Source organism: Arachis ipaensis, chromosome B06 (genome assembly GCF_000816755.2).
Source record: "Arachis ipaensis cultivar K30076 chromosome B06, Araip1.1, whole genome shotgun sequence".
In the NCBI taxonomy this organism is placed as follows: Eukaryota; Viridiplantae; Streptophyta; class Magnoliopsida; order Fabales; family Fabaceae; genus Arachis; species Arachis ipaensis.
Genome location: NC_029790.2, coordinates 130922651 through 130937211, shown reverse-complemented (window position 1 = coordinate 130937211; position 14561 = coordinate 130922651). Strand labels below are relative to the sequence as shown.

The window sequence follows — 14561 nt, the reverse complement described above, 5'->3', positions numbered from 1 at the left end:
CAAAAAATAATAATTAAAAAATCAAATACAAATAAAAAATAGTCAAATTATAATATAATTTTTTTACTATTTTTTTAAATTTTTAACTTTAATAAAATTGTTCAAAATAATATTTGTCAATAGAATATTTTTATCTTAAAAAATAAGTCACATAATTTGAGTATATATACGAAATTGTAAAATAAAATAAATAAAATTAATAACTAAAAAAAATAAAAATAAAAAATAAAAAAAATATTTAAAAATTATATAATTATTAATTTTGTAACACTAATCACTTTTTTATTTAATAAAAAAATAAAATAAAAATTTTTGGCCTGACAGGCGGTGCGAATTTGGTGGATTTTTTATTTGGCGGGTTCCAAATCTTAGTGCGACCCATCTTTTTTAGCGAGTTTAGCAGGCTGGTCCGACGAATTCGACCTATTTTGCCACTCCTATTAATATGTGATCAAATAAAATCTTATTTTAACTTTTTTATCCTTCCATCATAAATGAATTTTGTTATATTAAATTGCATTTAACCACTTCGCAACAGAAAATTTGAATGGCTAAGATATAGACATTACTATAACTCATTTTTAAAAAAAATGAAAAATATTAGTCCCCATTAAATAATGTCTTTAAATAGTAAATAATCTCCTCATATCAAGGGTGACATATTTAGAAAGAATTAAATTTTAAAGTAGTTTATGAAGTTATACTCGAATTTTAAAGTGGTTCTTGAAGTTAATAATTATTCAAATTTACACTCCAAAATTTATAGTAGTCTCTAAGACACTTTCTATTATCAGAAAATTCAGATAAACCAATTTCTACTAAAACGACGTTGTTTTGTATTTATTAAAAAAAAATCCATTAGCATTCGAATTCCTTCCCCAACAGATTACTCCCTTCATTCGACCATATCCCCAAACCAGAGAAATGTATGCTTTTAATTTGGTTAACGTATTAGAAGTTCTCAAGTGTTGGTTCATCTTCTCTTCTTCTTTTAATTTTCTTCTTGTTCTTGTTGCTTAGTAGAGACTCGGAGATCATTCCCAACGAATTGGAAGAAAAAAAAAAGTGAAGAAGTTCTACGATAATAGATAAGGAGGTGCCTTGTGAATGGAGCTCCATTACAATTCTGAGAGGGAGAGCAGTGTGTCTGAAGAAGACAAAAAAAAATGAAGATGAAAGAAGAGTGTTTGGTGGTAGGGTTAGTGAGAATAGTTGAGTTCTATTTTGCCACCGCAAGCTCTTCAACAAGATCTTCAACCGCCTCAACCTCACACGTGCCCTCAACTCCTTCGCCTTTACTTTTGGCCTTGTCAATCATTAAAAAAAATGTTGAATACCGTCGAATATTAGCAGTGGATTTAAAAAAAAATTACCGTCGAATTTGATTTTCCGACAATAAATTTGCCAGTAATAATTGGAAAAAAAAATTGGCGCAATTATTACCGTCGAATTTATCAACAAATTTATCCACTGATAATTCGAATTAGTAGAATATTGTGCTTTAGTCATTCGCAAAGCGTTACCGTTGGAATTATCCGCTAACAATATTATTCTTCTATAAATACAAGGAGAGTGGGGAGAGCGGGGGAGAGTCTTCGAGGGTGGCACATAGCGAGGCAGCCGGCCATGTCGGCGGAAGCAATAAGGGGGAGAGCGGAGGGGGCATGCATCAAAAGGAGGGGATTAAAGGAGATGATAACAAGACTCAAAGTCAGCGGATATCGTTCAGAGATAAAGTTGTTGGTGCCTCAGCAAGGAGAGCTTTGGAGGTTGCTGATTCTCTTGATGGGGATAAGATGGCTACCGTAGTTGGTAAGTAAGGTGATTCGGAGATACCAACTGTGACGTTCACTGAGGAAGCAAAAGAGATATTGGCAGAGCCCTACAAAGATGCCATCGTGATTAAAGTTCTTGGAAAAAATTTTAGCTATACAGCGATCACGCACAGGCTTAAAGGCGTCTGGAGAACCAAAGGAGGATATGAGGTACTAGATGTCGGTTTTGGCTATTTCTTAGTCAAATTTGATCTCTTAGAGGATAGAGAGAAAGTTCTCCTTTGAGGACCGTGGATGATTACTGGAAGCTATGTTGCGGTTAAACCTTGGAGTTCTTCATTCAGACCTTCTGAAAACACTTTTGGGTCTACCATGGTTTGGATAAGAATCACAGGTTTAAACATTAACTATTATCAAGAGAGAGCCATGAAAATGATTGCGTCAGCTGTTGGCAAACCGATCCGCATCGATTTAGCCACCAAGTCTGCAGAGAGGAGAAAGTATGCAAGAGCATGTGTGCAAATTAACTTGGGACTTTCAGTTATAAAAAAATTCAATGAATATGAGCAATTGAATTTAATTTGTGAAAAATGTAGCTGCTTTGGGCATGTCACAAGAGAATGTGTGAAAGAGAACAACAATGGCATTGGGAAGGAAAGCACGGTGAAGGAGAAATTTGCCGTCACTTTTTTCTGTAGATAACAACGAGAAAATAGTGGAAGGTAGTCAAATCCCAGTAAAAAATCAAAATTTATCTTTTGAATTTGGAATTAATGCCAAATCAATTCCAATTAAGGAGAAGCATGGTGCAGCAGATCTTGTGCATGATAATTTGCAAGACTCACGTATGGAAAGGGATACTCGTGCAAAAGAGGGTGAATGGGTTACAGTTAGTAGAAAAGGCAAGGAAAAAGTGGGTAAAGGCCACAATGTGGTGCCAAAAAAAGCCAATGTAGCAATATGCTCCAATTTGGTGAGTAAGAAATTTTCTTTTGGGTCTAATAACATGCATGCTGGATCCTCATCAAATGCAAAGGTGAAGTCCTTATCAAATGCAAAGGTGGGGCCTAAGGAAAAGAAAGATCCTCCATCCACGCTTGGCTCTTTGGGAACAACTCAGGTGGCTTTCAAGGATCAGAGTACTCCCTTTTTTAAAGCAGGGCACAAAAGGCAGCGTCCTATTTCGCTTCAAAACTCACCTACTAAAGCATTGTCAATGGATTCTCGAGTACAAAAAGAGCTTGATAAAGTTAGTGCAACAACAAACTTAGAGACCCAACCTCAACAGAAGAATGATGGTTCTGCGGTGCAAGTCCACAAAGAGACCCTTGGAGACAGGGGTCCATCAACGTGAGGTAGAATGATTAAACATTCTAATTATTTAATTTATTTTTTATGGATTGTGACCATTTAAATATTATTAGTTGGAATGTTAGGGGGCGTCAAATAAGATGTCTCGGGTGCACTGTAAGGAGTTGGTACGAAAAGTTTAACCAACTTTTTTTTATTTTGGTGGAAACTCATATTGGGTTTGAAACTATGAAAGAATTTTGGGGGAGATTAGGCTATTATCCTGTAGAGATTGTAGATGCTGTTGGACACAAGGGAGGAATTTGGTTCCTCTCTGCTAATTTAAAATTTTCTTGTAAAATTCTTTGGGCTATGAATCAATGTGTAACTTTGAAAATTGATGGTGGTGGGCGAAGATGGATCTGCAGTGCGGTTTATGGCAGCCCTCAAGCCACTAATAGAGTAGAATTATGGAGTCATCTGCTTGATATTGGTTTGTGCATTCAGGACCCGTGGGTGGTGGTTGGGGATTTTAATGATATTTTGAGTGTCATGAGGTGAAGGGGGGTAATTTCTATTCAAATCGCAATAGTATCTTTGCAAGTACTCTAGATTCTTGTGGTCTTTTTGATCTAACAACCTCTGAAAGACGGTTTACTTGGTTCCGTAAAATTCAAGGAAACAAAGAAATTGCAAAGAGATTGGATAGAGCTTGCTGTACTACAGAATGGCGCCTTCTTTTTCCAGAAGCTTTTGTTGAAGTTCTCAGTCGTTCCCACTCTGATCATTGTCCCCTACTTATCCGATGTCAAGGAGTTCCTATCAAGAAAGGAAACCGGCCTTTTAGATTCCAAGCGGCATGGGCAACGCATCCTGATTACAAGGCCATTGTTCAGAAATCTTGGGATAGTACAGATTTTGGCATCCATAGGAAGTTGCTGGGGGTCCAAGAAGCTTCGTTGGAATTCAACTCTATGGTCTTCGGCAATATTTTTATTAAAAAGAGGGAATTGGAGGGTTATTTGAATCGTATTCAACGGAAAATGGAAGCTGACGATGATCCGATTCTGAAGCACAAAGAGGAAGAATTGAGAGCTGAGTATAATATAGTTTTGGCCCAGGAAGAATTGCTTTGGTACCAGAAGTCAAGGGATCAATGGGTTCGGTATGGTGATAGAAATACTAGCTTTTTCCATATGCAAACCATCCTTAGAAGAAAATCTAACAAGGTTCATGGGTTGCTAGTCAGTGATGGGTCTTGGTCTGATGATCCGGAAGTTTTGCAAAGGGAGGTTGTTCATTTCTTCAAAAATATTTTTTGTTCTACTGAGCCTGTTGAGGTTAATTGCATGGGAGAAATTTCTATGTCATCTCTTAGCCAGGATGCTTGTGATAATTTGTCTAAACCAGTAACAATGTTGGAGGTTAAAGAAGCTCTGGATAATATGAGCTCGTTCAAAGCTCCTGGGTTGGATGGTTTTCAAGTTTTTTTCTTCAAGGAATATTGGGATGTGGTGGGTCATGAGGTATGGCGTACTGTTCAGAAAGTATTCTTAGGGGAGACGTTAAGCCATTCTTTGTTGCAAACTTTGATTGTTCTTATCCCTAAGTGCGACCCTCCAACTAGATTGAAGAATTTTCGGCCAATAAGCCTTTGTAATGTAATTTATAAGCTAGTGACTAAAGTGCTGGTTAATAGATTACGACCATTTTTTGATGAGATTGTTAGCCCAACTCAGGGAGGGTTTATTCATGGTAGAGGAGCACCTGATAATATTATTGTCGCCCAAGAAGTTCTTCACTTTCTTAAGCGGACAAAGTCTAGAAAAGGAGCTATGGCTTTTAAGATTGATTTAGAAAAGGCTTATGATAGAGTTTATTGGAATTTTCTTGAGCACACTCTTGAATCTTTTGGCTTTCCTTCTCTAATTATTCGGCTTGTAATGAATTGTGTTCAGGCCTCAAATCTTTCCATCCTTTGGAATGGGAATAGATTGGACAGCTTCCAACCTCGCAGAGGGCTTAGGCAAGGAGATCCAATTTCTCCGTATTTATTTGTTTTGTGCATGGAGAGATTGGCGTGCTTCATTTCCAAACAAGTTGACGAAGGTATTTGGGATGGTGTGGTTGTTTCTAGAGGGGGACCTAGAGTTTCTCATTTGATGTTTGCAGATGACCTCCTTTTTTGTAAAGCGAAGAAAAGTCAAGTTCAGAATGTTGTGCACACCTTGGAGTTGTTCTGTAAAGCTTCAGGTATGAAGGTTAACATTGAAAAATCTAAAGCTATTTGTTCTAGAAATATCTCTAATAGAAGGAAGGAAATGTTGTCTGGTATTTCTCATATTCCTTTTACTAGTGACCTAGGCAAATACTTGGGGGTGAACCTTAATCATCCTCGAGCTGCTAAATCTATCACTTAGTTAAACATGCTACTCGAGATTTCTCTAATGTTGTTATCAACCAAAAACATATTATTCCTTCTTCTTTGAAATATAACTGGGAACCACCTCCAATGAATGTCTGTAAAGTGAACTGCGATGCAAGCGTTTTTGAAAATGAGCAATTAGCTGGCTTTGGATGTATTATTAGAGACAGCATGGGAATTTGGATAAAAGGTTGTTCTGCCAATATACCTCTTTCTAGTGTTCTCTGTTGTGAGCTTCATGCTATTTGGAGAGGGCTTGTTATGGCTTGGGATTGCGAGTGCAAAGAGGTCATATGTGAAACTGATAATCTTGATGCGTTTCTTCTTGTTTCGCGAGGCACAACTAGCATGATTAGGAATGACTCTGATCTGCTTGACAAAATCAAAGAGATGCTCCAGCGCAATTGGACAGCTACTTTAGTGCTCATCCAGCGAACAACAAACAGAGCGGCTGATTTAATGGCTAAGACTGCTGTTTTAAACAAGCAGGTGTATCTAGAGCGGTTACTGCCTCATAATAATTTAGACATTATTATTAGAGAGGAGTACTACTCTTTTTCTTAGGTCTTTTTTCTTTGTGTTATGTTCAGTCACAAAAAAAAACGTATTAATTTAAAAAATCTAAAATATTTAGACTAAATTGTTTAATACAACGAACTTGTGTACTATATAGATGTTCTTTTATTTAATTGTTATTTTAATTTAAAATACACCTGAAATTTGTTATTTTTTCACCGAGTCTAACCGTAAGTTATTGCTTTCGTTATAAGATATAATAAATTTTAAAAATATTATTTGCACACCAAATCAATAACTAAAATCACACTACAAAAAAAAAATACTGAGTATCATTGAAATTATCGTCAAATTGAATTTGACAGTATAAACAGTACCAAAAAATTTTTATCAGTAAATTATTTCGTCCGACACTAATTACCAGTAGATTTTATGTCGAATTTTTTTATTAATACGACGAAAATAAATGGTAAATTACTATCGGATTTTTTCGATGGTAAATTTGGTGCAGTATTATGTTTTGTGGCGCCTAATTACCGTCGAATTATTCCACCGGTAAATTCTACGGTAGTTTTTTTTTTTTTGCACAATTAGCACACAATTAGTAGTCAAATTAAAATTTTTGTTTATAGAAATTGGGCACAAATTCAAAATTACCAAAAATTAACTAATGATTTTATTAAATATTAATGGTTTGAATATAATAGAAAGTCAAAGAAGTAGAATATAATAAAATAGGCATAAAATAAATTAAATCCCTAAACCCTATAGATCTCGATAATTGCCGTCGTCTTTCCCCTGCTGAAGCGGCGGAGTATGTGCTGATGTCGGTGTCCCACCAGCAGCACCGCTTCCTCCATCGCACATTTGCTCGTTGTACACCTCCATCTACTCTCGCAAACACTTCAGCCATTCCAGCTTCTCTGTCAACTCCGAGCTGAAGGTAACAGTGTCTCCTATGCATGCAAGAAACTCGTTGTACATCTGCTCAGACTGATGAGCTTGTTGAGAAAGCTCCTATGTGATCTTCTGCACCTCCTCCCTCAAGTCGACAACTTCCTTGGGATTGGTAAAGATGGTGGCAGAGACAAATGAAGCTGCCAATGCGGAGGTGCGATGGCTGCTGGCGAAAAATGACCCCAACCCGAAGACGCGATTCTTGTAGGGCTTAGAGGTAGTCTCGCGCCAAACCCTATCAGGATCTACCACCGAGGCATCGGAGCCGGGGTCGTCCCCACTAGGCGGCTGAAATTGCTGGGTCACGGTCACCAATATCTGCGTGTAGTCCTCCTGTCTAACACATGTTGTGATTAGGATGACAGTTAATTGACCTTAAACCAAATAAATTTCAAAGTTAGAAATAATTGAAACTCACATAATGAGTCGCAGACTGCTCATCAGGAAATCTCTCCTTGTTGACCTTCAACGTATGGATATACTTGAAGATCTCCGCTAATGTCGTCTCACGGTTCAACGATTTAGACTACACATATTGAAACCAACTAAAAAAATAAATCAAGTAATAATTAATAAAGATTAGCAAATAAACTATATACTGCTATTCGTCTTCATGAAAGTCGCCAACCCACTTGGGGGTTAAGGCGGATCGGATCGGATATTACCAAAATCTCGATCCAATCTTCACTAAAATCATTAGATCGGATCCAATATCTGTAGTTTTTAAGTTTAAATTCGATTCACACATTTACAAATCGGATCAGATATCGGATATATTCGCAAAAGATATTCTTTTAAACATATTTACTCTTAAAATAATATTAAACATATTTTTCTTAAATAATAAAAATAAAATAATACAACATATATGCTAATTGTTAGTTGAAATAAAACATTAAAAAAATATTTACTTATTTATTTTTACGGATCTACGGATATGCAGATATATACATAAAATCCGCAATCCAATCTGATAGTCTTACGAATCAAATTTATAACAATAATTTTTGGATCAGATTTAGATAAATATTACAGATATGCAAATCAAATCCAATCTATAAACACCCCTATATGACAGCGCCACTTTCCAATATATTTACAATGCGTTCATTGATGAAAAACTCTTAAAAAATTTTCACTAAGTTTCTTCAAAAGCTTTTTTCATTAATTAGCTGTAATTTGCAGTGTCTCAATCTGTGATCTCAATATATAATATATTCGGTTGTAATAGTGAACTTCAACTTTGAACAACGCCCATAGACACAATTGCACAAATAGAATATACAAAAGTCGTTTTAAACCTCGAAGAGTTGACAAAAATCGGTGTAAACCATGCAATGAAATGAAATTAATTTTATGTTTTCAGTAATATTCGTATGAGAACTTGCTTTTTCTTGATTCCTTTAAAGTTTAAACTCTTCTTTGGTCGGAAATACCCTAAAACTCTAAGCAAAAAGTTTCTAATATTTCCATGGCGCTAGATAACAAGATAATTGGATGCATTTTGACAAGCAATAGAAAAGAAATAAGGTTAAAAACAAACATATCAGAAATGTCATATACAAATGGGGAAAAAAATGGCAAATGAAATTTCAAAAGTATCTATACGGTATAGACATAACATATACTCCTAAAAGTATCTCTTTTCATCATACGAGTAATAACTAATAACAGATTAGAAGAAATTAACTAGAGAGAGAGAGATTAAAAGCATCTCTTTCTTTAAACTTACTACTGCTGAGTGCTGAGCATAATGCTGCTTGTAAGATCAATAATAGCTTTGATAAAGAACAATTAAATGATACGGAAATGAAAAAGCATCATAAAAAATGTGATTTGCGCAAAATATCATCGTATGTCTCGGTATAATATGAGTCTACAATTTTCTCATCGCAGCGTAGCAAACAGTATAGGTGTACAACAAGGGAAGTGCTTTCTTTCTATCAACAGAAGATTTGTATAAACAATATGAAGAAAAAACAAAAGAAATAAATTAAAAAAGAAAAGGAAAAAAAGAAAAAGAAAAAGAGAAAAAAAAAATTAAAAGAACCAACTATGATTATAGCACCTCTGAGAAAATTAAGTGAGCTCCAAAGGCCAAAGTGTGTCAACATTAAGCCTCTCAATTTCACTGCTGATATCTAAAAGAATGGATAGGTCGCTGGATCTATAAAGAAATTTATATGCATAGTACCTACAATCCTCAAGGCTGACAACTGAAAGTTGACACTGATTTTCCCAAAATATGTAACAGTTCCTCAATAGAAGTAACAGTGGTGAAGGATGTGACTGCAATTCTCTTATCATGCCAAGGAACAAACCTTATCTGAAAATAAATATCAACATTATGATAAGTTGTGTTGTTAAATTCAGAAACCGGAAATATGAAAAATTGGCCTTTATCCATGCACCCCATTCCCTGTTCAACGGCCCTCCGAAAGAGGGAAAATACAAAAAGAGAAGAACACATCTGTTAAACAAAATGAGAGTTGGATTTCACCTTGACTGATGCTACTGCAGCAAAGGCGAATATCGTCTATATAGGTTGCTTGGACACCCATCATCCAAGATCCCAACGATGTATCGTCATAGGCATAAGTCTTCAAAGATGCACTATATGTTTTTTAATGGAAAAAGAAATATTATTAAGATTGGAAGGCAATACACAAGTGAGGACGATAATGGTATCTTCCAATAGAAATTATAAAGCTGAAGAAAATCAAAGCAAAATCCCCATCGGAAACCAACAGACAAACACAAACCAAGGAGCAAATTTAATAAACCTAATCACGCAGCAATTCAAACATGGCTCAGTTAAATAACCAATTAAGATGTTCTCCCCATCTTTTTAGAGGAAGAAGAGAGATAGAAAACAAAGAACTCTAGCCATAACAAATCCAGAGACCATGATTTGTCATCAACCAAAATGAGTTATCGCAGCCTTACCTACCACACAGTAAAGCTGCCTACCTTATTTCCAAAGTTTTCTACTAACCGAATCCTAAGTAACTGAGAACTGACCTGTTTATGTTAATATACTGCGCCAAATTCTTTGAAATTATAACAAGTGAACCAGCTGCATGTCGAAAATACCTAAAGAAAATAGATCCAAATCAATAAAATAAAATAAACCAGCAGACTCCCCTAATCAATGAAAGTAAAAGAACATGTCAGTATCTTCTTTCCTTTTCCCTTTTTATTGATAACTACTTTTAGTGAGTGTGCTAGATAATATTACCAAAGATTTAATTATTTCATGTTCTCTGTTCAAAAGTGGAATAAACGTCAAAAAAGACTGGTATTAGTTTTAAAAAATGGTTGGTAGGAGCTTGATAAGAACCAATTGGTACCCATAATGCAGGTAGAGATGCCGATGAGTGTTGACACTAATGATGGGGTCCAAAACTATAGTGGCAATGGAGACAGTAGGCAGCTTTTAAGATACTTTCAATAGTGACAATACACAGATGATAGGTGGTCATAATATCAAGCAAGAAGAAGATGCTAGTGATCTAGTCATAATAAAGATTACAGGTTAGGACGTTAGCAATAGCAATGACAAAAACGTTTGGTCAAACTCAAACAAGTGAAAGGCAATGGTGGTGATGACATAGACTTATCGTGCTAAGGTTTTACCATCTAAGTTATGACAAGGTAATTGCAGTAAGGTAATCATTGCTACTTAAATCACTCCTTTAATAAACAAAAACTTCCATAAAATGTTATATCACTTACGACTTTTCATCCCCAAATTTCCACCATTCAGGCTCGTACCATGCCTTGCCCCTGAAAAACAGCCAAAATGATGCTTATAAGCTTAATCCAAAACTGGCAAGGTTCACAGATAAAATATATGAAATCATAATTCACTCAGTTAAAGAAAGTACTCTTCTGATATCACTTCTCCAGATTTCATGCATCCAATATATGCCCCATCCTGATCGCGGCGGCGGTTAAGAAGGTCAATTAATCCCTCTGTTATGCCAGTCAACATAGAAAAAAATGTCTCAATAATTTCATATTGGAAAAAAAACAGTTAACTGCTTACCAAAAAAATAGAACACGCACACTATATAAGGGGATCAAAATATAAACAATCTTTACCCAGATCAATGTCAATACTGTCATCAACTTTGACATAAAAGTCAGCATCCCAGTTTTGAACTGCAGTACTAAAGAAGATTTTTGCTTTCTTAGGCAACTCTTCTTGAGCTTCCTCATGACCTTCCTGATATAATGAAAACAAACTATCAATCTCTACATTAAGCATGTTTAACAAGATCCAAAGGCAAGTAAGCATGTCTAAGATAAATCAATATCAACAATATCTTTCACATAAAATTGTGTCTATAAATAAATGTCCCTCAAGGAATTACCCATTGTGCATCTATAATAAGTCAAGTGCATATTATATAACTCAGTTCTTCCTGTTTGCTAAAACCACCCACCACAGTAAAAAATATCAAACTAATTTGAATTTTAGCAAATTGTAACCAGTTTTTGGTGCCTATTTGAAAAAATTTTCACTTACAAGAATCAAGAAATCCTTTGTTGAGCGATTTTCTTCATCAATATTGCGATCTAAGCTATCACCTCGATTAGCGCTGCCAAGTAAAGTTTAAAACACTTATAACTATAATAATACTAACTGTTTATGTTATGTCAAGGAAATCAAAGCAGATAAATAATCATTAACTGTTAAGAAAATCATATGAATGTAACCACTAATAAGGATAAGTATGTGTATAAACCTCCGACCAATTACAAAACGTATGACCACTCCTCTTTCTTCAAGTTTTTTCAAAGCATCGCCTGCATAAAAGAGAAGTGGGAAAATGTCAGTAATATATAACTGAGTTAACATGTTACCATCCATATAATATTTGAAGCTCAAGTGTGTCTGAATATATATCCACTTAGGGTTTAGGGTTTAACCATCCATATAATATTCCAAGCTCAATTGTGAGTTAAAATTAAAGCCATGCTTTTTTTACATTTTGGTAACACTTTTTCTTTTATTTTTTTAATTAAAAAGCATTGTTAAATAATAAAAAAAACGTTACTTTAATTTTAGCAATACCTTTTGGGACACTGTAGCCACCATAGCATAGGCATCATAGCATGTCTATATATGTGTGTGTGTGTGTGTGTAACACAGAGACAGCAACTTAAAATTAATTCTTGTGTGTGTGTAACACAGAAAAAAATTGCATATATCACATGAAATAGACTATAATGTGAAAACGAAAATAAAAATAAAACTACAAGGCAATTTGATGTGGTGCACTGTAGGTCTAAACACTTCGCAACACATAATAAGAAAATTATAATATGAGGTAAATAAAACATTTCAAAACCAGAACACGGCTTTGAACCATCACAGTATAGATGAAAATTTCAAAGTAGTCATTCTCTAATAAACTTTTAAGTGAACAAGTAAAATCAAAAGAAACAGCAAGTGCCAATAAATGGTCAAATCACTTCCAAATTCTTGTCAAAAAAGTTAAAAAAGAAATGAAAATTGCTTTCCACATGTAATTATTAAGAACATCATCTTCTAATTCAAACACACCTCTGGGCATCCAAGACCCTCGGGCAACATTTCTTCTCAATTTGCTTCCAAATCCAGTGTAGACACCAATAACAGCAAGAAGCTTAGGATCAGAAGAGCCACTTTTCTGCGACTGGCCTTTTAGGAACCCTTGGCTCTTTGCCAATGTCAAATCCATCTCAGCTTCCACAATCCTCCTCTCCAGATCCCTAAATTCACCAATCCCAAACATAGCAACATTAACAAACAAAATAGTATCTAACAAGATAATTCAACCCAAGATAAAAATGGGGAACAAATGGGGTAGACTTACTTGCACCCTAGAATCATTAGCTTATCTTCCACAGTAATAACCTTGGACCTCTATCAAACAAAAGATCAAAATGTATTAACTTAACATAAACAGAAATCCAAAAGTATCTACATTGAAATAACATAGTAACAAAATTGATCAAGGCTTTCATCATAAATTACAAATAACCATGCTTCATACTCATAAAGAAAAATATATACCTGTGCTGAATTCTTCTTTAAAAGTGTAGCAAGCAAATTGCGATTCTCTGCATCCTGCCACAACCTAATCATTTAAAAATAAAAGCACAAAATTCCGATAAATGATTCAGATCATGAGTTTCAAATACACCAAAAATTACATATGAAATCGGATCCAAATGCAAATATCTCTCAGAAACACAATGAACCAACCCTAGGAATTTATATATCAACATTAAAATTAAGAATTTAAATAAATAAAAAATACCTGCCGGCAACGTAAAGCCAAGCGACGCAAGAAAAGAAAGCCATGACGAGAGAAGACTTAGAGGTCTGAGCAGCCTTCGATCTACCACTTCTCCGTTCGCTCTTAGACGACGTCGTTGGCAGTGTATCCATTTCTGCCAACAACGACCAACAACACCACCACTCTTGCCTTGGATTCGATTGGATTTGGGTTCCTTTATTGAGATTTCCGATTTCGTGAGTGTTATTTTGCAGTTTCGATTTCCGATCAATTGATGCCAAATCGGAAACTGGAAATCAGAAAGAGACTCTGCTACTAACGGACGAGGGTTTTTACTTTTTATTTTGAATTTCTTCATTTTTATTACATGGGTTTAAATTTTAATGGACTTTTTTATTTAAATAAAAACTAAAAAATTACAAAAATAGTATATATATACAAAAATTTAGTCATTATATACTTGTGTATAAATATATTTTATGTTTAATTTATTTTTATTGTGTATTTTGAGTTTTTAATAATATATTATATATTATATAAATGATTAATTTTTGTGTATAGTTAATATGATTATAAAAAAGGATAATATTATTTTATCTATTTTGATATATTAAATTAATTTATACACCTTATAAATAGGATAAGTTATCTAGATAAGATAAATAGAGTTTAGAATTACGTAAATATTCTAAACTAAAATTGATTACATGCTCCGTGTTGAATATTTTTATATAAATCGAATCAAATTGACTCGATTTATGCTATTTACATGTAAATTAAATTAATTTGATTCGATTTATTATGTGTGTCATTTATTTTTTATTAATTTTAAAATATAAATTTTAATAAAAAATAATTAAAATATTATATCAATTAATTTATTATTTAATTTATGAAATTAAGTATAGAATTTACGCTTTAATGACTTACTTCTAACTCAAATTTGGATTTTTTTAGAGTATAACGTCATCAATGCATAAATTATATACTTAATTTCACAAATAAAATGATAATTTAATTGATATAATATTTTAATTATTTATCAAATTATATATTATATAAATATGATTAATCTTTTTATATTATATCAATATTTATTATTATACTTTTGTTTTTATTTTAAAAGTATTTTTAAGTTTTATTTTGTTTTAACTTTGTTTGTGAAGATTTTGATTTGTATTAAATATATTCTTAACAGTTAAATTTTAAAAAAAATTAGGACAAATTCAATAATAATACATGATAACTATATCTGAATTACTTATATTGAATGTTATTCTTATAAAATTATTGTTGAAGTGGTACTAA

General features: G+C 33.8%; 1 protein-coding gene across 1 annotated transcript; it reads right to left on the bottom strand.

The window, feature by feature from the left end:
- On the bottom strand, positions 8774-13603 carry LOC107605378 (hydroxyproline O-galactosyltransferase HPGT2). Its single transcript, XM_016307253.2, has 12 exons — positions 13275-13603; positions 13028-13091; positions 12828-12877; positions 12536-12723; positions 11715-11775; positions 11495-11567; positions 11068-11191; positions 10851-10938; positions 10699-10749; positions 9985-10056; positions 9464-9576; positions 8774-9289 (listed from the first exon to the last, which is right to left on the bottom strand). Exons 1-12 carry the CDS (start codon positions 13403-13405, stop codon positions 9267-9269), a joined length of 1038 nt encoding a protein of 345 aa, XP_016162739.1. The 5' UTR covers positions 13406-13603; the 3' UTR covers positions 8774-9266.

Coding starts and splice junctions, on each gene's coding strand:
- LOC107605378 (XM_016307253.2), bottom strand. CDS start 13,405: ATGGATACACTGCCAACGACGTCGTCTAAGAGCGAACGGAGAAGTGGT. Junction 12,724..12,827: donor CTAATGATTCTAGGGTGCAA/GTAAGTCTACCC, acceptor TGGTGAATTTAG/GGATCTGGAGAGGAGGATTG. Junction 9,577..9,984: donor CAGTATATTAACATAAACAG/GTCAGTTCTCAG, acceptor AAAAACATATAG/TGCATCTTTGAAGACTTATG.